We start from the raw sequence: 22,734 nt of genomic DNA, 5'->3' as shown, positions 1-22,734 counted from the left end.
TCTTCTGAAAAACAAGAATGTTCAGTAATCCTTGCCTTCTCTGCAAAACTATCTTTAGAAGGTAATTCCTACCAGAGAATAAAAACCACAAGAGGCATCCCAAGAAAAAAATTATGTGGCAGTGTTTCTTTCTTGAGATCACATTCAGGGAAGTACTTACTCCAATGAAAAAAACCTGTGAGGCCATCACTGAGTAATGAACACCCAGCAGTGACTAACACACAGTTTGAAGCACAATGAGCAAATAAAAACATGTTATGATTAACATCCTTTAAACTTAAAGAGGTGAGAAGAAAACCTTAAAGATGTGTAATACTTGCAAACGAGAGACTGGCACAGATCCCACAAATAACATCCCCACAAATCCTATCTCGAATTCACAGCTGAGGAAGTCATTCACGCTGAACAACGTTAGCTGCTGCTACTACTTAGTGAAGTACAGCAAGTAAGCAACTCACTGCTTAACTGCATTTCTGGGACACAGCTAAGCAGCTGCTAAAACAGAACCCTGAGACCTCCAAAAGAAAAGTACCTTATGGAAGTAGTGATGAAAGTATTTATACATAAGGCCTGTTCCAACTTTCAGTACAAAATAAATGAGATTTCTGAAGCAGAAACTGCAAGCATTAGCAGTCAGTATTGCACAAACTGAAATGCACTGGCTGCAAGTGCAATTTAAACTGAGATTACGCGTGAGCACTGGCTTGTGAAGCTTTGCTTTCTCTTTGCTCTAGACTCTAAACAAGTTACCCTTCCCTGAATACTCATGTCTTCAGGCTGAGACTAGAAAACTGATGTCAATGTTTCTCATGGATTCTTCAACAAGCTACTGAACGGTGACATTCTTTGTTTCCACTGTATCTGGAAATCTGAGTAACTACTGGCATGAAAAACACGTTTTAGTCTAACCTCAATTTACAGAAGCATGAAGTGATGGCAAATCTTAGCCATGATAAAGCATAATTCTGAAATTTCGGCATGCTGAGCTGATGGGGGCAGTGATGGACAGAATTTTCAAAACCTAATTCTGGAGTGGTGAATTCCCTGTGCTGCTTTTCTAAAAAAAGAAGCATCAGTATCTGTTGGCAGTAATTTTGTGAAGAACTTTTTAACAGTTCTGCAAAACAAAAGAGGAAGTGTAAAGGGCACAGACCTACCCTGAATTTCTCCTTGTGGATCTTTGTAGTACCACTTCTGCATGGCTTCATGGAACAACGGCATAGAAGAACCCTTTGCTCTGTGCTCTTGAATTTTTGCTGCTAGTCTTTCATCATCAAGGGCACTGTCCTGCAGGTATGCCACCATTTTCTCTGCTTGCTGCAGAAGACATCAAAACCAGCAAGGAATACAAGAGTTAGCTGTGTGCTTACAGAGTTGAAAATGAGTGTGCCAAATACAACCACCTTGTACTACACCCAGGGCTCTAGAGTGTACTACAAATCACAGGCAACTCAAGGACTCATGTAACTGCACCACAAACCCTGCGCTTAGTCTACCACCTTGTCAGAATCAAGAGTAATCATGGTTCACCTGCTTAAGTAAAGCTTTAAAATCATGGAATCATAGAATGGTTTGCATTGGAAGATCATCTAGTTTCAACCCTCCTGCCATGGGCAGGGACACCTTCCCCTAGATCAGGTTGCTTAAAGCCTCATCCAACCTGGCCTTGAACACTTCCAGGGATGGGGCAGCCACAGCTTCTCTCGGCAACCAGCTCCAGTGCCTCACCACCCTCAGTGAAGAATTTCTTCTTCAGATCTAAGCTAAATCTACCCTCTAAATGCAAACCTGTTTTCTAGATTCTGAATTTCTGTGTATGCTAAATTAGAGGTAAGGATACAGAAATGTGGCTGGATTATAGTGGATACAAACATACCAGCTGCTTTTACGTTTTCCTGTTTTAAAACGCATTAGTGAAGTATGAAAATTTCTGAAAATTTACCTCTTCAACAAGCACCAGGATCTGTAGCTCTTTAACACTGAATATAGTAACCTTATTCAGAAAATACTACGTAGGCTTGAATTATTCTCCAAAAAAATAACAGAGGGAAGAAAAAGTGGCTTTCAGTATACATTGTGGAGTGTAAAGTTTCAGCTGGACTTCTGTTTTTATGGACTTCAAGTATTTCTTGCATTCCACATTCCTCCAGTCTCACGATTGTCAACAACAAAGGAATTTGAGAAATTTTACCTGCTCTAGGTGTTTGAGGCCCTCTTCATCATCTGGGTCAGTGGGAATGTTGCCCATGCCTGGAGCAGCTGTAACAGGTGTCTGTACTGGCCGCAGAGCCGGATTTGAATTGGAAACAGGAGGAGAAAGATGAGCAGGAGAAGTTGTGTCTGCAGAAATCTGTGGCAAAGGTTGAGCAACAGAAGCCAAATCTAAAGAAAAAATTTAAAATTAGTTCATTATCTTTAACATAAATGAAAATTACTTTTCAACAGCTCAAAATTAGCACCAAAGGAAAAGTGTTTTCAGATCTTCCTGTATGTGTAACTGCATATTGGTACTGATCACAGCACAGACTCCCAACCTAACTTCAAGGAACAACCACTTTAGTTCTAACTGTGCAGAATTCAGCACATTTCAGCATATCCCATTCCCTGGCCACAAACATTTGTCCAGACTCATCTGCTCTACCAGAGGCTCGTGTTTCTCTAGACTGCATTGCAATGTGAAGTACCAGTTCACTGCAAGCATTTGAGTCAGCGTATCCAACAAAACTTGTGTTTATAGACCAGTTGGGAAATTCCAGCTTTTCATCACCATAATCCAGTCCCTGCCTCTTAAAAGAGACTAATTGCAACGAGTAATGGAAACTTACTAAATTTATCAGGTTTATTACCTTCCCCTCTGTTGGACATTTTGGCTGGCGGTGTATTCTCTGTTCGATTCTCTTTATCTTCTGTTTTTTCTGTCCTTTCTGGCACAGACTCTTCCTTCCTTTCGAAAAGGTTCGTCTGCAGGGGATCTGGAGGCTGGGATTTCGGTGGGGTATCCGACCTGGCAGCCGGTGAAGATGTTTGGACTGCTTCTTCCACTGCTTCTGTAACATTGCATGGTTCTACGTAACTGAATTAACGGAAATCTTACACTGCAGCACAGAACAGATGTATGAGAAGTCCCCCTTACCTGCCGTGACTCTATCTGTTTTCTCCCCCTCTTTCTTGGTTGTCTTTTCATGATCTTTGGCTTCTTCACTGTGGCTCCCTTCAGAGTCGGATCTTTCCTCCCCTTCCTCCACAGGTCGGAAGTCCATCTCCTGTTCCTCAGGGATTGGCTCCTTCTGCACCTTCTACAAAGTCAACATAATCATCCACAATCCACCTGACACAACAGGACATTTGCTCAAAATTAACAAAGGGCCCAAGACAGATTTTCACCTTTAAAGAGAGAAACGCTCCAGAGGAGTCAAATGTTCCCATTTCTTCTTCTGCATCTTCTAAGCACCACTCAGGGAGACTGTCCCTGTCGTCATCCATGCTGCCACTCCCACACCGCACTCGTCTATAACCCCGTTCATCATCTCGTTCCCGGAAATCGAATTCAAACCTCCGCCGTCGCTCCATGTGTTCTCGCCAGCCTGCAGAACGAGGGCCATCTAAGGCGGGGGGAAAGTAACTTTACAAGACAGTCCCGGGGGCAGCCGCTTACTTGGAAGGGTGAAGAGATGACAAACAGTGACAGAAATTCAGAAAGCCCCTACAGGGTACAATGCACCCTGTTAAGATGAACAGGCATCTTAAAGGACAAGGGAAAGCAAAAGTATCTTACCATTAAGCAAGAGACTTTCAAATGTTGTCCACTATATCCCCACATTATAAATTGTATTATGAGCATAAAAAAAACACATGTAAGGCTACGAAAGCTGGGCTACATAATCTAAACCATGCTGGAGCACCAAAATAAGACAAGCAACACTAGACACTGATTGAATTTACCAGCCATCGACCTAAAGATGCAAAAAAAAGATTTATATGTATAAGGTTCTGTATTTTCTTCTAGGCAATCTGCAAAAGCCACATCCTGAATGAACCACTCATCTTCTCAGCTTGCCCTCAGAGACACTTGTGTGCATACACATGAAAAATGGACTGACAACTGTTCAAATACTTTTGAAAGGACCGTTAAATCTCTTGAACGGTAATTTTTTAGCATGGAATACTGAAACTCAGAATGATAGTAAGCGGGAAAAACCTCCAAAATTAAAGTATAAATTTTATTTCACTTTTCTTACTAATCTATTCAGAAGGCATCTTCATTCAGCCAAACTCAGTATCCGCTGACTGTGATAATGCCATTTAAACTGTAAAGAACTTCCTGCTAAAGAAAACAAATTGGGATTAAAAGGACTGTAAACAGCTTTGCATCCAATAGAAGCTATCTTTACCAGAAAAGTGCAAAGTAAAAATGAAGCACCTTCATTTTTAATGCTTTTAGTGGTGCCTGTGTTCTCTTCCAGAGAAAAAAAGTTCTTTTTTTGGTCTCAGAATTTGTGCAATCAGTGCAGTATCACTGTTTATCAAATGTCAGATCTGTTTATCTGACAGATTTGCTTCTTCACTTTACTACCAATACTCAGAAGATTGCTCACTTCATACAAGGCATAGCCATGTCGGAGGAGAACAGTTTAAACACAGCATGGACACACGACAGATCCCTTCAACTACGTCAAAGGGAGTTAACTGTAGCTACAATAAATCAGACCACAGAATCTGGGAAATTATATCAGGGGCACAAGACTGCTTCAGCAGAAGCAGTTCATCCTCTTGATCCTTTGTGCCTATTAAAAAAGCACAAAACGAGCAGATTTAGGTCAGCCATCCTGCCATAAACACAGCTGAAGGAGCAAGAGGAATTCAAAAGCAGGTAAAACAATGGTCTGCAGGAATCAAATTCTTCTTTGCTCAACAATAGAAGATGATAAACTCAAGCCTGACAAGCGCTACCTTCTTCTAAACCGTTCTCACCCAGAAGAAAAAAAACAAGCAGTATACAATCTACTGGGGAGAAGGCAGAGCCAAGTCAAAGGAAAGTCCAGCTAAACAAATGACAACAATACTCTGAAGACATTTCTCTATTTTTAGCAGGACACATGATTAGTATTATTACCTAACAGCAGAATAAGTACAAAGAAGCAGTTTAAGCCATGCCAATTTGAGTTAAACTCATTGTTTAAAGCAAGAATGTGATTAAAACTAGTTTGATGGTCCTGTGGCTACTACTAACGGGAGAATTCAAATACAGCTGTGACCAAAGCTGAGAAACTAGTACCATACAGTTGTCAACTCAGACAATCTCAAAATCAGAAAACTCTCTGCAGCTTCACAGAACTCTTAGAACAGGCTTTTTATTATACCTGCTAAAACTAACTTGTAAGTGCAGTTAAGTTGGTTGGCTACTACAGCAAAAATTCAAATAAGCAGTAATATTTCCTATGCTGGAAGTAAGATGAATTTTCAAAACCTTCCTCAGAACATTTTCCAAAAATGTTTAAGACATGAATAAACTTCTGAACTTTGAAGTCTGTGCTTCCTTTTAAGCTAAAGCATGCAGGCTTATACTTGCAAAACACTCCACTCGAGTATCATGCTGCATTTGATCATCATGAGGTACTATCGTAGGTGGCCCGATGTCATCTGAACTATATTACAAAGCAGCAGTGTCTAATGAACAACCATGACTAAACACTGGGGAAAAGAAAACTACTTGCTTCAAAATTTGCCCCTTAGCCCTGCTCTAAATAGAAAACATCTGATAATAAATCTAGCCTCAGGCTCACTGCTAAGTTTTAGCACAAGTTCACAGTTGTTTGAGGGCAGAGTAATACAAAGCTGTGGACAGGGTTGGGAACAGAAGTAACGGTTGCTCACGATCATTATAGCACTGAAAGTCCTTTGGGATGTCGAAAAGGGCGATACAGCCATAGTAAGAGCAAATGCAACTTTTTTTATTTGAAGAAAGTAGTTGTCCGTCTCTGCTCCAAAAATGTTCCATGCTTCCTTTACTTCCCTATGAAGATGTAACACTAGAAGAGCCACAACCCTCTCCCCTGGTTCCCCAGAAGCCTTGTGCAGCCAAAGATACTCAAAACCAAGATCCCACAACAGGTATCACTGGCTAGCGGGATCTTTCCCGAGAAGAAGTGGGGCAAAAAGTTTCAGCCATACTACTCAAATACCAAGCTCTACTTTGCATTTCTCCTGCAACTCTGGCAATGCAATGCTGGAAAGCAAGTGAACCAGACTGACTTTGTCAGGCCAGGCCAGGGGAGAGTGACACCAAACACATGCCTGAAGTTTAGCGAGATATGACATCCTGTAACTAACTACAAGATGCACAGAGCAACACGTTTTGAGATTTTCCAAGGATGTCTCTTGGCATTGCAAACACATTTGTAAAACTAGAAAAGAGGTCAACCCTCTGAATGGGTTAGTGTCAGCATCACTCCTCAGCCTTAGATATGCTACCTAACATGGGTAACTTCCCTCCCCTCAGCATCGCAACCACAGAGGAACAGTACTGTTAAAAAACACAACTGGTTTTACCAGGCATACATGCACCTGAAGCACAGCACAGACACACACACCCCTGAAAAATTTTGTTCCTTTAAATATACTGGGGTGTAAAAAACATCAAAAAGAAAAAAAAATGCACATAATTTTGTGTTAACCGTTTTGTGACCAAGAGCCCCATGTAAGTCAAAACAGTATTTAATGACCAAAACTGCATGAACCTTACCTGGTTTTGTCCCAAACTTTATGCCAACTCCCTTTTCCCTGCTATCTCCACGCCTTGATTCACTCACTGCCCTGTCCCTACAGCTACATTTTTCTCCAGCTCTCCTCTCACCTGGACTGTGAGGACGCCACCTCTCACCATCCCTCCGTGACCCAGCCAGTCGCCAGCCTCCATCATCATCTTCCCCATTTTGTTCCTCCCTGAAGATGCGCCAGTTCTCGCTCTCAGAGCGTATAAACTCATGCTTCCTCCCCGCTGTTGCTGTCCCACCTTCCTCAAAGTTTGGTCTCACTGCAAAGAAAACAGATGCCAGTGAACGTGCATCCCATCTTTAGGAAATCTAGAAACAAACAGGTTGAAATCTTGTTCCCAAAGAGACAAAAATGCAGCAGAAATAAGTGGTGATAGGAACCTAGGAGAGGAATGGAAGTTCACAGAAGGAAACACATGACAGACGGATTTAGGAAATCCCTCCATGTCCCCAGAGGTAGAAAGAGTGAGGAAAATAACAGAAGAAAGCAAAGCATACAAGAAATTATAACATGGATAGGAAAGACAAAGGAGGAAAAGATGAAAGTTTAAGAGACAGAAGCATAAGGGGAAAGAAGCCAAAGCGTGTAGAGGGAAAGAATAAACTGCTGTGTCATGCTAAAGCAAAATGGGAATACAATAAACTGTAAACATTACACGCATTTTACATAAACCATACATATTCGCTACTCCTGTAAAAAAAGAATATGAGATCCATATATTGAATCCAATACAATGTAGAAGCAAGGATTAAACAAGAAAAACATAGTAGTGTTAACATTATCCTGTGAATCCATCTTCTGGAGAACCACAGTCAGCATATTAAGAGCTAGAGGCAACTATGCTCGAGCTCTAGGACGAGTCTACCAAAAGTTTAGGAGTTAGGATAGTCTTTCAGTTCCTAATTTACATTAAGTTATATTTAAAATAAAAGATACAAAATCCTCAAGTACTTAATGAAGAGCAATGCTGTCACGAAAGGATGATGTAAATATTTTTATAAAAAGAATCTATATCATACATCAGTAACTCAGGTGAGACATACATGACATCCTGACAAGGATACACCACCACCAAAATAAATGGCAGTAACTAGCTTCAGGACTTCTGGACTGTGTATTTCTTTAAATATGTTTAGCTGTATTCTCACAGGAATCACAGTGATGCCTATTCTTCTCTGATACTATTAACCAGTGCTAACCTGAAATTGTGCAGTTATCTATAAAAAAAATACTCCTGAAATTGTGCAGTTATCTATTAAAAAATACTCAAGTACTAGAGTAAGGTATACTTAATTTTGCTTCTTAGAGTCTTAAAATGCAAAAATGTAAGATGAGTATAAATTATATTTGGTGAAGATTATATAGTATGTCTGCTTGCTTAGACAGGAAAAACAAAAGAAGACATGAGTATACACTAGGATTCCTGGGATGGAAAAAGAACATTTTTAAGAATTTAATTTAGGAAGGACAAGAGACTACATTCGCCTTTCTTCACATCATGCAGCTTTTTTAGTCAATGAAAAAGTGATGAAACAGAGTACTTGAAATTCTATGGCATATCAAACCTCCATTTGGAGCTCAGAAATTCTTCTTACATAGAGATATTGCACTCTGGAGACAGGAAACACAGAGTCTTTGGAATTCACCTATATCTTAGAAAAAGGTGTTTTTCTCCAATGTTTTGAGATGGTGGACAAGAAGGTTTTTTTCTCTTTCTCCACCTCAAAATTTTCCACAGTGTATTGTTTTAGGGAGGGACTATTCAATCCAGAGTACAAAATCCAAGATGTTTCCAGTTTCCTTACTCCAGGCTCACATGAAATCCTTTTACCACTGCCACAGCAACAAGTTTCTACAAGAATTTTCAAGATGGCAGAGTTCTTGACCTATCAAGTAGACAGGAGAGGCAGGAAACACCCTGATGTTTAAGATATGTTTGAGATAATGTTCTTCCACCCTGATGGCTACTTGAGTGACTACAAGTGACTACTTGTAATGGGATATCTTCCTCTTACGTTGTTTGTATATAAAGAAAGAGCTAAAGCACATCGGCTAATTTGAAGTACATCACCAGTATCAACAGGCAATCTCAGCTACGAAGCCTAACGTAACCCAGATGCACTTTTACTTCATTCAAGGGGACATCTGGCTGAAGACCACTTCTGTACTCACTGGACTTTGAGGAAAGAAAAGCTTTAAAACAGTGTATTTTGGGAAGTCTCTGGTGATATTGGCTCCAAGTAAAACAAAATTGCTGGAGACACTCAACTCTCTTCGTTTGATAGGTGCAATGTTGGCAAATTTACTTTTCTGGAATGGATAAATCTTTGCAGATGAAGGTCAACAACATGCTGATTTCCCATGTTTCACAGAAAATAAAGGAAGACAACAAGCTAGACAGAAAATCTACGACAGAGATACAAGTTTTTTTTCGTTTTAGATCTCTGAAAAACGTCACGTAGAAGAATGTAATACAAAGTGTAGGGAAGCCTCTCAGTATCGCTCCTTGGATGGGCTTCACATAGTAGAAAACTAGGAGAAAGCTACCGAGCCAAGTCAGCAGAAAGTGAAAGAGACATAGTGGCCCAGGAGAGAGCTGCAATCCAACAGACCAGATTAGCCCAAGACCCAGACAATAAGGAACATGCCTCATTTTTTCTGAGATTATTTTTTTAAATGCTACAAGAAAGAAGAAAAATGAAATTTTAATTCTGTAGCACAAGACATGAATATTCACAGCTATTACCTGACACTCATTCAGTAACATTAATTTGAGGTATTTTAGACTCTGTTATTTCTTTCCATTGTTATTAAGTTCAGTTAAGATTCTGGAGACTGCTCTTTAACACTGGCAAGCTATCAGGTCACAGGCTCCATTCTGCTTTTCCAAAAACATCTAGGAAAAAAAACTTGCCCAAAGAATATTGTAAAGTCTACTTTGCTGCTGAATATCTGTATGTTCTTAGCCCTTCTGCAGATATACATGTGCTATAGGCATACCCCAAGGCAACTCCGGTTTTTCTTAGTCCTTAGGGCAGCTGGTTTTGCTCCCAAGAACCGAACTATCAAAGTCAGGTTTTGCAGAAACTTGCAGAAAACTGCATCCCTGTTTGCTGCTGTAAGGTTTGAAACACGCAGCTCTACAGAAGTGACAAAACATCAAATGCCATTTGCTGAGGTCAGACACAAGTGGGATCCTGCCTCTCCTTTAAGTTCTACAGTGTTAGAAATCTAAGAAACAAGAAAAAAAAAACATTACAAGGGGTCATCATTCATCTCAGGATGGTATCACCTGTGAGTCTGAAACCTCTCTAAACACAGCAGCACTCCAGTGTGTCACATCAGGTGACTGTTCTGATGCCACACCTCAGTGGAATTAGAAGAGGCAAAGCAGCATATCACGACATATTTCAGTTTTCTGGTACTAGGACACCATAGCAAGCAACAGTCAAAGACAGCAAGGTATGTGTCAAAACAGATCTGGCATTAGATGATCCTGAACATTAGAGAGACAAGCCAAGAAACTGGTTTACAAATACAACCAGCCACAGGTTAAGGATCATAACAAAAAAATCAAGCTACCCAAGTGACAGAAAAACTACAAGAAAACCGTATGCAGGAATACTCCCACAGCTTACATATAAATTTGTAGCTTCCAAAGTCCCAGCAGATTGTCTTTGCAAACTTCTCTTAGGCTTTGGAACGCTTGTTTCAGCTGAAATGACTTAGGTCAGACAGTCAGTATTGGCAATGTTTTAAGGATGAAAAAAAGTAATATGCAATCTATGGCTTTGCCTTGGACTAATTGACTGGACTTCCTGAAGAGAAGGAGCAGTAAAGGGCACCTCTGTTCCAGCCTGACACAAAGCCAGCAATGGTGTTTACAGAAAACTTCAGATAGAGCCTAGTGGTATCCAGCCAAAAAAGCCTACAGCTGTGCAACACCGAGCTGAAGGGAGACTAACCGCAAAGAACAAGGCTGGGATTCTGGGACATAGCCCCGTGGCAACACATTTATGAAGAGGACTTACTAACAGAATGGCAAATAACTTCTGTTCTCCATGCTGTCAGTCCATGTTTCCTATGACATGCTCACTGTTCAGAGAGAATAAACAGGAAAGCAACGATTGACAGCGATACTGTTTCCTCTAAAGGGAGGAAAAACTAGGAGAGCCTCTGAAGTGCTTTGACTTGCTCTCTTCTTTCTGCTGCATGCTACACGCTTCCTCAAGAAGAGGATAAAAACGAAAACCTTTGCAGCCCGTGTTTTTGAAGGAATTCAAATAACTGCCTACATGTGTAGTTTTGTAGTTTGTTTTACAGAAGAAAAAACCAAATGGCCTCAAGATGATGTTTCTAAAGAAGGACTACCTCCTCATTAGGATGGCATTTGACATGCTAGGGACAGTACTGGGATACACAGAGTGAAGTGACTCACTTGTAACCAAGGTCAGTGACAGCGAAGTTCTGAGGCCCATTTCTAGCTTCACTTTTTCTCTCCATAAAACGTCAATCTCAACAGTAGATCTCATACTACATAGACATACTACTCAACTATCACTCCGTGGTTTTTTGCTAAATTGACCATTATCCACTGTCATGAGTATGGGTGAACTCGTAAATTCAAAGGAATTAACATGAGTGTTTAATTCCGTAACACACCAGGAATCATGTACTGTAGCTATGTCATCTGCTGTATGATCCTGTCCGAGTTTTCAATCCATTCGATTGAATCAGATTAGAAACATGTGACCAGACACTATACACTTTCACAGTACAAAACATGGTTTGTAAGAAAATACTGCTTGTAAAAAAAAAAATCTAAAAAAATCCTACTTATTCATAAGAGGCTGTCTGTAGTGGAAGTCCAACTTTGATACAGTATAAGGGAAGGGTCAAGGGCAAGTCACACTGTCCTGCAGGCTTGCCACAGTGGTGGGAGTCCCTTTGCACTGCACTATTTGCCCTGGTTCTGAAGGTCACACTATGCCCATCACAATTTTCGGTGCTGTGCCTGAACATGTATTAAAATGTTCCATAGTAATGAAGCAAAGAATTAATGTTTTGCAATTTAGGGTTGGGGGGAAGGTTTAAAGGAAAAAAAAAAAAAGAGGGAGGATTTTGTTTCCTAAGCAGGAAAGTCTACATTAATAATTTTCCCAGCAGGCTTTCAGTAGTTTTACTGCAAACAACCACAGCCTTTGTTTCTCAGATCCTCTTACATCTGACGCTCGATCAAAGCCCTCACATCAGCAGCTCACCAAGGGGAAAAAAAAAGTGTGAAATACTACTGCATTACAAACCTGCCCTCAGAGTTTGGTTTAGTAGCTCAGCACACTGACCACTCTGCGCAGTCACTCAGCTGAAGCATCTTCCCTGAATAACTCTTATCCTTTGACGAGGAGAGAGAGAAAATAGCTTAAGTGAAAGCGGTTCATATACCACATGGCATCAGCAACCACTTAATCTGCATTGTTTCGTTCCTTGGCTTTAGCAAAATCCTGTGATTAATTCCATGTTTTCACAAGGAGTAATGTGGAGATGGAAGAGAAGTGGCCAGATCTACATCTTCTGACCAGTATTAAGCTACAGTTCAGCAACACCCTCCAGAGACTGCGGGCTGTACCATCAGCTGCAGCCCACCTTCTGTTAACACCAACGCTCAGGAGCTCGGCGCCTGATGAGAAGAGGAAGAACCGGCACCAGAGAAGCTGCAGTGAGACCCAAGAGTTTCTCTTTTCACCTGAACAAAGAGTAGTTGACACTGGTTAGGGAGAAAGTATTGAAGAACGACATGTGTTTTGCAGCGGCAATATGGGCACTTTTTCCATTCAGCTTTTCCAGGGGATTTTTGGCCTTTTCAACTTTCAAGTAAAACTTTAAGATTATACAAATCTATGAAATAATCTTGATGAAGGAGGTGAGGGGAAAGGCACCTCTTCTCCAAGTAAGTGTTTGAGGATTTCTCCTTGGCTGCTAAGGGTTTGTGTTGGGTAAAGAAACACTCCTAACAAACCAGCATTCTTTTCCACATGATCAGAGCTAACCGGCCCCCCTGCAGGCAAAATGACCAATCAAATCAGCTTCAGATGAAAACCAACCCCCCAGCACTATAAATACAGGAATGAGACATACAAACCCATTTTTTTAAATTTTTCTTTTAAAAAAAAAAACCACCTCTACCAACCACTTGTGGGAAGTTTCTTTCCAGTGCTGGGAACAATACACAAGACCAGTGCCGTCCCTCTCTTGGAGCCCAGGTATTCCCCTTCTCCTGCACATAAACTCTTCGAAGATTGGTAAGTACACAAAACAACCTCAATTTCTTTTTCTTTTTCTTATTGTATGATTAGAATTGTTCTGTTATTCTTTAATGAAAGAAATCAAAGTCGTTTTCAGGGCACAGTTTTACGTCTAAAGCTTGCTAAATTATCACCTTAAAACAGTTGCTAATTTCCCCCTTCAAAAAGAGAAAATGTTTTCTCAGATGACCATAGCCTAACAGCAATACAGAGCAAAACGAAAATCATCATGCAATATTTTTTCAGAAGGTTTTCAAGATAAACAGTGCTGGAAAGACTCTGCAACACTCTGCCAACAGGGAGCATTTGCAAGTCTCCAGCTAAGGCAGCCAGGTCTTAACCTGGCCAAGTGTTATGAAAAAGTTCATCCTCACCTTCTTGCTGCATTCATGGTACTCAGCATTTAACTTCGGTTCCATCACAATGTAAAGAACCGAGCTTCACCTCTTCAAGCCTGCTTTCACCATCTCTAATTATATCTCATGCCTTCAATCACTTTCAATCAATGCATGCTCTGTGCTTATGGCCACATGGCGAGCGAGCACCGCTGCCCAGGAAACTCTGCACGGGCATCAAATATGAACTCCAATGTCCTAGAAAACTCAGTCGTTCTAGACAAGCCATGGGGAAGTCTGCACCACATAAGGCAGGGCAGCTTCTTCAAAACAGTGAGTTCCACAAAAAATGGACGGCAGCAGACTTCTATTACTACAGCCTTACATCAATAAAATCCTCCTTACTGTAATTTAATCCTCCGTTAACTACTTAATTTTGCATTTAAGTTTCTCTATAAGGATTCCATATATACTGCTGTATTTTAAAGCCTTAAACATTTAACAAAGTCTTGGTTAAAGTTTTTCTGCTTCTCTGAAGGTGGCCAGACTAGTTGATCCACTCAGATGCTACTTCATAATCAAGAATTAGGCTTCATGTGGATCCTCACAGTATTTGTACTACGTGAAAATACGTTACACACAAAATAGAGCATTACAGATGTCCCCAAAAATCAAGTACATAAGCAGCCTGCTTTCTGTACTATAAAAGACATAGTCTCCTATTTTGGGGGGTTGTTTGGTTGTTTGTTTGGTTTTTTTTTTAACGCACTCTGCAGTAAGCTGTCACAGAAGGTCAAAAGTACGAGCTCTCACATCCTATACTTGTGGCACTTGCTTTGAAAAGTATGACTTGGGTTCAACAAATTAAAGCTCCCATTTTTACAAGACTGACATATATGTAAGAAGTCCTGGAAACTGCTATCTGAAATCTGCAGACTGCCAGAAAAACAGTTTTGTCACAAATTGAGTGACAAATTGAGTAGCCTGATCTAGTTGAGAGGCGTCCCCTGCCCATGACAGGGAGGCTGGATTAGATGATCTCCAAGATGCCTTCCAGCCTATGCCATTCTATGATTCTATGAAATTACTCCCGTTCATCTCAACGAATTAGATATGAAACCTGGAGGACAAACATGCTTAAAATTTTTTACAATCCTACTAACAACTGTATCATAAACTTTCAACCAAATCAGTATTTCTAACTGAATTACTTCTACATCTCTAAGATTGTCCTTTAATATAAGTTATATGATCCTGTCATGTCATCAATACCAAGAAAATCCCTTCATTTCCTAATATTAATGTCAGAGCATCTCAAGGATTGTCATCAATCTAAAAGTAACAATACTGAGATTTTAATAGCATGAAATTGCCTTAAAAAAAAAATCTGTAACTTTGTTCTTGTTGCAAAGTGCAGAGGCAGCAACCATCTGAATGATCACAGCTTAGAGCACAGAGATGATGCTTAATCTGAAAGTAGTACCAGACTGTGTGGACCCAGGTCAAATGAAAAGGGAATGCACACATTCCAGAGGGGCATGCCAGCACCACCTGGATTCTAGTAAATCTTCAAATCACACTATTTATAAGTAGTTTTGCAGTTACTCCCAGCAAACAGCAGGTCCTCTTGACTACTTGCTGTCATAATGAAGCAGTGCACTATAAACTGCCTCAAATCCCTTCCAAGGTCAATTAGAACAGATTTGGTAAAGAGCAGAAGCTGGACAGGTAGGGTAGCACTGCAAGAAGTCTCCCTGAAGACAGCGCCACATGGAGACATTCGGGCTCCTAAAAAGGTTGCAGGTGCTTCAGTACTGAGCTGGAAACAGGCTGGAAGTGTCACTAAGTGCCTTCAACTGAGACGGCAAACAACAAGAAAATTAACATACTGCTGCAAAGGAGTCCCCTGCAATCCTTCCACAGTCTTAACAGCTGAGCTTCTGCTGTCAAGAGAAAGGCTCAGCAAGAGCAAAGCAACATGGTGGCACAAAGCAACACCTAAGAAAGAGCTGTTACAACACAAGCAAGATGTCAATCAAAAAGGTAAAGCGTGGGAGATCAGTGTGCTGGATCATGAATTCCAGAAATGCAAGCAGCATCCTAGCACTGCAAGGCAAGGTTTTATTACACACAAATCATTATCAAGCCCGGTCAGTGTAGAACCTGTCCGACTGCTAGGAAAAGAGAAATGGTGACTTTGATTTTAAAAGGTAGTACTCACCCTACCTTGACTTGTCTAAGAAAGAAACCAGAATAAGGGACAATGATGGTAAAGAGATTAGGAAAAAGCTAAGAACTGACATGCACACTGAAGCTGTGATAACCGTTTAATTCTCAATAGGCTGGAAACAGGAAGGATTAGACACACTGAATGCATGACAAAAGACTGGTCAACATGCCAAATAGGTTAGAAAAGTAATTTCTGACAGTTCCTGTCTTTCCAGTCAAGGGCTATCAGCTGGGAGATGAAGGGAGAAAGAACAGCTCAAAGCTACAACAGTTTCACAAGTCAGGAACCAGGAAAAGCAAAACCAGACAAACAACATAACATAAGGGTTAAGAGATACATTAGACAAATCTGGATTAGAAAAATAGTATGTGTTATCCAGTGGAAATGGGTATTCTGCAGCAAACAGTGCAGGATTTTTCTTTTCAAGTCAAAGCTGAATGTCTTCCTAAAACATACACCATTTGAGACTGGGTTGAATGTGGGGACATCAAGGACCATGCCAGGCAGGGGGATATGATCAGATGGTCCAAATTGTACTTTACAACTTCATTAATTCATCACTCAAAGAAAGAGGGTAGTTATGTTTACTAAAGCAGGCAAGGACAGGAGTAGACAGAAGACAGTAAATCTTTGTAAATTCAAAGTCACAGCTACTCTTAAGTTGCTTTGAGAATACAGAGGACCAATCCTCCAGCCCAAGTAAACTATTTCTCACAGAGCAGTTGCACGTTCACTGCTTATTCTAAACCAACCGCTTTGCTCTCAGAGCCTATTTGCAGTTTCTTACCCATTTCTCCATCCCAAGAAGTTGAGAATTGTGGCTCTTAAAGCCATCAATATGCTTTGCAAAAAATAGTTTTGCAACTCAAGCTTACACACTTCCAATGCTATCACTGCCATCAAATCAGATAATGAATATTTTAAACAGTCCTAGACAAGAAAAATCAGAGGCCTATATCAAATGAGACCAGAGCAGTAACCTCGTTAACCTCAGGCAGGCAAATTCTCCTGATGGGAGTCTCGAGGAGCAGACACACAGGACAGTGGTGAAATGTGCTGCTGGGGGCTACTGGAGGTTCTCTCTCTCAAGCACCTTAGAAACCTGTGAGTAATGATTCCTCCCCCATAGAAAAGATCCCAAGCAACCTGACAGTGAACACTGACTTAAATTTGTTCAAAGCTTTAAGTCAACGCTAAGTGATTAATACCACCCTAGAAAGCTCCTTAATCAACAAAACTGCAATGCTGATAGTGTTTTGCTCTGAGCAAAGTCTGTGGCACTCAAGCACGTTACGTTAGCATTGATGTGTGGAAGATCGAAGTGCAGCCAAGAAAAACATACCACATAAGGCATGTTTCTCCTTTTTCTCTTAATGTAACACTGTAGAAAAGGCTTCTGCCAGCAATCAGTCAGTATCAGACTCATTCTCACAGCATACGTTTGTTTTGCAGACGCTGCCCTCAAAGCACCATGAGAATTTATACAAACACACTAGTGTTGCTTTTTCCGTTTTTGTGTTGGGTTTTTGTTCCCCCAAGAATGCACGATGTTACATCTAAAGGCATTTTGTTCTGTGTGTGTTCTCTATGGAAACAAGAAAGTGCTTCTGGGAGTACTGCTTATTCCAAGATAAGACCACAGCATTGCCACAGCTCATTTTGACCATGTCCCTATCATCCTTCCCAGAGATGCTCATTTTCCAGCTCCTGAATTCAAGGGCTCTTCTAAATCCTAGCATAAGGACTCTGCTCTACAACAAGTCACTAATCATGTGGTTCCCGAAGCATTTAAATTGTATTCAGGTTATTTTAAATTCCCTAACAGTGCAGCAAGACTGAAAACTGTCATTTACAGAGCTATACAGCAGATCAAAGATCAAACTCAGATGAAGGCAAAGGGTCATGCCATAAACCGAACGGACTATGATTAGGATCCCCCAAGAAAAGTAGCATGGTACTATTGACCAGGAGAATCTCAGTAAGCCACTGTGTTCTTTGGCACAGGGAGCAGTTTAAAAATATTTCTTCTAGAAGATGTGTATTGGAAAATAGGGGAAACCCACCAAACTCCACTCAGGCCATCATCTACTCTACCTCCTTTGACTACAGTATGGATAGGAGAAATAGCTGGATGGTTTTGAGAACCTACAGAAGGAAAGAAAAATGAAAGTTTAGCTAAATATTCACTGCATTGTCAATTCTCATACTTCAGTACGCATTATGCATGAGTAAAAGCAAAAGAGAACGTCTGTAATTACTAAAATTTGGTATCAAGATCAAATAAACAAGTCCTGAACACTGCTGGTTTACAGGACCAAAGAGCATGAAAAAGATTTTACTTTTCATCAATTCATTCTCAAGTTCAGGATCCTTAGATCTAATGTATTTCAAGATAAAACTAAGACAGCACACTGGGGAGGTGGAAAATTCAATTCCTGTAGCCTGTTTGTAGATTTATATTATATACTGAACAGTATAATTCAGAGAAACATCAAAGATTATAGGAACCAACAAAATTGACTAAATACACCATGTATAATGATGACTTTCAGAATTTACATATACTATTTTAAAACCTCTGTTGTTCTACAAACAAGCTTTCTCACAAACTTCTTTAAGTAGGTTGTATACATTATGAAATCTCTATTTTCCATGAACCTGTATTTAATTTAATCTGTCCCAGATGAACTTTAAACATTCAATATTTATAAAATTTATGTATTTGAGTGGCAAATGCCTTTTCAAAAGGCACTTAGCATCTCTGACAAATTTGGGCAAGTTTGAGGTTTTAAGTACGCAGCCTGACATGTCAAACACCTACAAGTAACCATTTACAGGCTGCCCAGAGAAGCTGTGGCTGCCCCATCCCTGGAAGTGTTCAAGGCCAGATTGGATGAGGCTTTGGGCAACCTGGTGTAGTGGAGGGTTTCCCTGCCCATGGCAGGGGGGTTGGAACTAGATGATCTTTAAGGTCCCTTCCAACCCAAACCATTCTATGATACTATTTTGCTTTCCACATTTGCTATTCTACCTTCAGCTCCTAATTCCCATACATTCCTGATTTTCTTATTTGGTCACTAATAAAAGATACACTGCTTAGGCAGACTAGACTTCAAATTATGTCACAGTATGTATTCAGTATCGGTCTTCTGCCCTCTTTTTACCCAATCCATAGATAAACAGCCTCAGACTCCCAAAAGCAGCTCTGCCTGAATACTGTAATATTGTAATTCTTCTGAATATTGTAATTCTGCTTAACTGGACATGGTGGGTGCAGACAGCAGTCATTTCCTGAGCTAGGAAAGTCTGCAAGGGCTACGAGGTAAACTAGAGCACTGCCCTAAAATGCATAAACATCTTAGAGAAATAATACAATAAACATTATTTCCATACTACTATTGTTAATAGTATTCATAATAGTAAACTATTATGATTGACTAAAGGAAGTTAAAAGAACTAATATAATCAGACAAAACTCAATTTATTTTCAGATACAGTATGCCTAATCCCATCCCACTCACCTCTAAAGAACTACAGCATGCAACTCAAACGTAAATTTAGGAAGGTAAGTATGAAAGTTATATTAACAACTAAGCAGGGAAAATTTGAGAAGTAGTCAGACTTTTAAAACTTAATCTTTTGTAGCAAAGTATTACCACAAACAGCGGTAAATTCCTCTCCAGGCTCCCGACTTAATCTGCTCTGGATTGCAATGTATAAGCCCTCTTTGTTGGCTGCAGTATTTCAACCCCTGCTGATGTGTCAAAAACTGTGAACGTTAGGCAGAATACAAACGCACTGCATTGTATCACTTTTTTTCCTTTTTTTCCTCTTTTCTAGAAGATGACAACAGATTATGATAGAGAGCAATAATACCAAATCCAGCGCTCCCCTCCTGACCCAAAGATACCCGAGGATGGTGACCAAGATGGCCACAGCACATTCCAGATGGATGGTGGCCAAGGAAAAAGGTCTGGCATACCTCCGAGATGCATGGGGAATATTGATGGACCATGCGCTGGAGATGGATGATGCTTGTCTTTTCTGCTTCTTTTGTCATTCACTGGCTAGTCTTTGCAGTGCTTTGGTATTTGCTCGCCGAGATGAATGGGGACCTGGAGCTGGACCACGATGCTCCACCTGACAACCACACTATATGTGTCAAATACATCACCAGTTTCACAGCTGCTTTCTCCTTCTCACTGGAGACGCAACTCACAATTGGTTACGGCACTATGTTCCCAAGCGGGGACTGCCCCAGTGCTATTGCGCTGCTTGCAATACAGATGGTCCTGGGGCTCATGCTGGAAGCCTTCATCACAGGTAATCCTTCATATTTAATCTTTAAATAGAATAGGCGTAACAATTAGATTTAAGAAACTGAGCTAGATAGAAATAGTGATCATACTGATACCTGAAAGAACAACTGAAGTCAGTCACTACAAGGATGGTAAGATCTCAGCTATATAGAAGTAAAAGTTAAACATCTTTCATTAACCAAAGACATAAATCAGGAGATACCAAGATATGAACTTGAGAGATCCGCTGTTCATTGAACAGTGCTTGTGGCAGATCCCCATTTATCACTTTCAATCACTTATTCCTTGTATCATTATGTAAGTTTTTTCCATGGAATTACAATATTCAAAGCCAATTTGTTTTGATTTTAGGGTTTACTTTTGTCTAGCAAGTATTTTTGTTGATCTTTAACTCAGTGCTTAAGTATTCCTCAGTGCCTAATGTAATGAAAATTTTTACCTCACAACTACTTTGAGGTATTTTAAGTTATTTAAAATAATTTTCAGGTTTAGAATATTTTAAAAGACTTGAAAAATACACAGCTTAGTTTACTGTGTATTAAGAGCGAGCTTCTCCAGTGGTAGCACACCACGATCAGGTGCTATTACCAATTACAGCAAACTGGGGCAAGCTAACAGCTCTCCTTTCTACAGCTACAGTTCACTCTCCAAATACTACTAAGTGAACACAGTTTAGAAAAAGAAGCCTTTTAGGAAAGCTATATTTTTAAACAAAAATGGGTTAGTGTCCTGCCAGCCTAGCAGTTTTCAAAGACTCAGGCTGAGGCTAGAAAGACCATGTCCACTAAAGCCTGCTTCTGTTCCTTTGGACCGTCTCAGAGCTCGGAGGCTGCAGGGAACCAGTCCGGGCACGGTGCTTGTACTCAGTTTTTTCTTTTCCATGATCCAGGTGCTTTCGTGGCAAAGATCGCCCGACCAAAGAATCGGGCATTCTCCATCCGCTTCACCCGCTCCGCCGTAGTGACACACACCGAGGGGAAGCTGTACCTCATGTTCCAGGTGGCCAACACACGCTCCAGCCCACTGACCAGCGTCCAGATTTCTGCTATACTTTACCAAGAACAAGAGAATGGGCAGCTGCACCAAACTAGCGTTGACTTCCACCTAGACAGCATTACTTCGGATGAGTGTCCCTTTTTCATCTTTCCACTGACCTACTACCATTCGATCACTCCATCCAGCCCCCTGGCTGCTCTCCTTCAAAGAGAAGCTGCTCACCACTTTGAGCTGGTCATCTTTCTGTCAGCTGTACAGGAGGGCACAGGAGAAACATGCCAAAGGAGAACATCCTACCTCCCCTCAGAGATCATGCTGTATCATCGCTTCGCCTCTGTGCTAGCCCGCAACACCAAAGGTGAATATCAGATCAAGATGGAGAATTTTGACAAGACTATTCCTGAGCTCCCAGCTGCAGCTGACTCAAAGAGTCCAAAAAGGACTGCCATGGAGATCCGCATCAATGGACAGCACGCCGACAGCTTCCAGCTCTCCGAGACTGGCCTCACAGAATAGAGAGAACAGACTTTGAACTTTGTGCTTTTTTAATTATTATTACATAAACTTTCAGGTTCTATTTACACCCTTCCTTCCTTGCCTGCCCTGCCATCTTCTAGTGATCCTTCTCTTGTACTCCCATCCTTTTGATTATAACATGATATGCAGAGTAAAGAGAACTGGTGTGTCCATGTAAGCTGAGGAGAGGCTGGATTAATCACCCAGGACAAAGTCAGGTACAAGAATCACAGTACTAATTCTTGGAAATTAAAAGAGCTACCTGCTGAATTCCCCAGACTATGTTTAAAGCAGCACTGACCCTGAACGGAGAGACCTTCAAACTCCCAAAGCTAACCAAAATCATACTTAAGCAGTTTGTGACAAAACAGACAGCGATATAAAAGAAAAACCTCAGTTGAAATCAATATGGGGTCATTCAGTAAATATGTTAGTTGTGGGATAAGCAACTCTGTTCATCCAAGATCCTAATTTATCTGTTCTCTTAACTCTTTGGGGATACAGAGATATAACAGTTTTCAGATGGCTGAATTCACTTTTAGAAAGTACTGCCAATCTCCTATGGCAGTGAAAAGCACTCCTGCTGTGCTTATTAAGCAAAACTGTAAATACTATAGTTCTTCATTCTGCCAAATAAGAGAACATCTTGTTTCAAGACAGGTCTATGAAGACACTATCAAAAAAATCTTGATGTATACAACAAATGCTGCAGTGGAAATTTTTTCATATTTGGAAAACACTAAATAAATTATTTAGCAGTGGAAAACAGACTATTCTAAATGAATTAATGTACTTTTTCTTTTAAAAAGGACCATACATTCCACAATTTTTTAGCTGCGCTGCTTGTCTCGAGTAGATCTGACCCAGAAGGATGCACTATATACACAAAGCAGAACTGCATCTATTTATATCTTATGCTTTTTAACACCAATATTGCCTGTACACACAGCACAAAAATATTTAGAGACACTTGAATCAATTTTAAAATAAAAAATTAAAACAAACCAATCATAAGACTTCTGTATTTAAGTGCCTCATAAACCTATTGCAATTAAAACACTGCTCTGAAGCTCCTAAATAATTTAAGAAGCTAAAGGATAAACGGAATGATGGATAATTTCCAAGCTCTCAACAAAAGCAGTGCCTATTACATGTTCATACTTGAATAGTCAAGTATCAAAAAGTAGAAGTTATCTTTCAAAAGGTAAAAGACTTTTCCCAGAAACAAAGATGGCATAAATAGCAACTTTCATTGACAACAG

General features: G+C 40.4%; 2 protein-coding genes across 3 annotated transcripts in view; one reads left to right on the top strand and one right to left on the bottom strand.

Annotated features, from left to right (window-relative positions):
- Nucleotides 1–22,734, bottom strand: part of GIGYF2 (GRB10 interacting GYF protein 2) — a 76,769-nt gene that overhangs the window by 19,509 nt on the left and 34,526 nt on the right. For both annotated transcript variants that reach the window (XM_086618472.1, XM_086618473.1), the window contains 6 exons: nt 6,854–7,033; nt 3,385–3,602; nt 3,134–3,296; nt 2,847–3,047; nt 2,192–2,382; nt 1,158–1,317 (listed from right to left, as the gene is read on the bottom strand). In XM_086618472.1, the coding sequence (XP_086474598.1) occupies nt 1,158–1,317; nt 2,192–2,382; nt 2,847–3,047; nt 3,134–3,296; nt 3,385–3,602; nt 6,854–7,033 (1,113 nt within the window). The remainder of the gene's footprint in view (nt 1–1,157; nt 1,318–2,191; nt 2,383–2,846; nt 3,048–3,133; nt 3,297–3,384; nt 3,603–6,853; nt 7,034–22,734) is intronic.
- Nucleotides 19,707–21,472, top strand: KCNJ13 (potassium inwardly rectifying channel subfamily J member 13). Its single transcript, XM_009987187.2, has 2 exons — nt 19,707–19,964; nt 20,850–21,472. The coding sequence occupies exons 1-2, from the start codon at nt 19,745–19,747 to the stop codon at nt 21,470–21,472; spliced, it is 843 nt and encodes a 280-aa protein (XP_009985489.2). The 5' UTR covers nt 19,707–19,744.

This window comes from Tauraco erythrolophus, chromosome 11 (assembly GCF_009769465.1).
Source record: "Tauraco erythrolophus isolate bTauEry1 chromosome 11, bTauEry1.pri, whole genome shotgun sequence".
Taxonomy (NCBI): Eukaryota; Metazoa; Chordata; class Aves; order Musophagiformes; family Musophagidae; genus Tauraco; species Tauraco erythrolophus.
This window is presented reverse-complemented; position numbering and strand designations above follow the sequence as displayed.

Excerpts from the sequence above, each read along its gene's own strand:
- KCNJ13 (XM_009987187.2), top strand. The coding sequence starts at position 19,745 with ATGAATGGGGACCTGGAGCTGGACCACGATGCTCCACCTGACAACCAC. Across the intron at positions 19,965-20,849 it reads GCTGGAAGCCTTCATCACAG|GTGCTTTCGTGGCAAAGATC; the intron begins GTAATCCTTCAT and ends TCCATGATCCAG.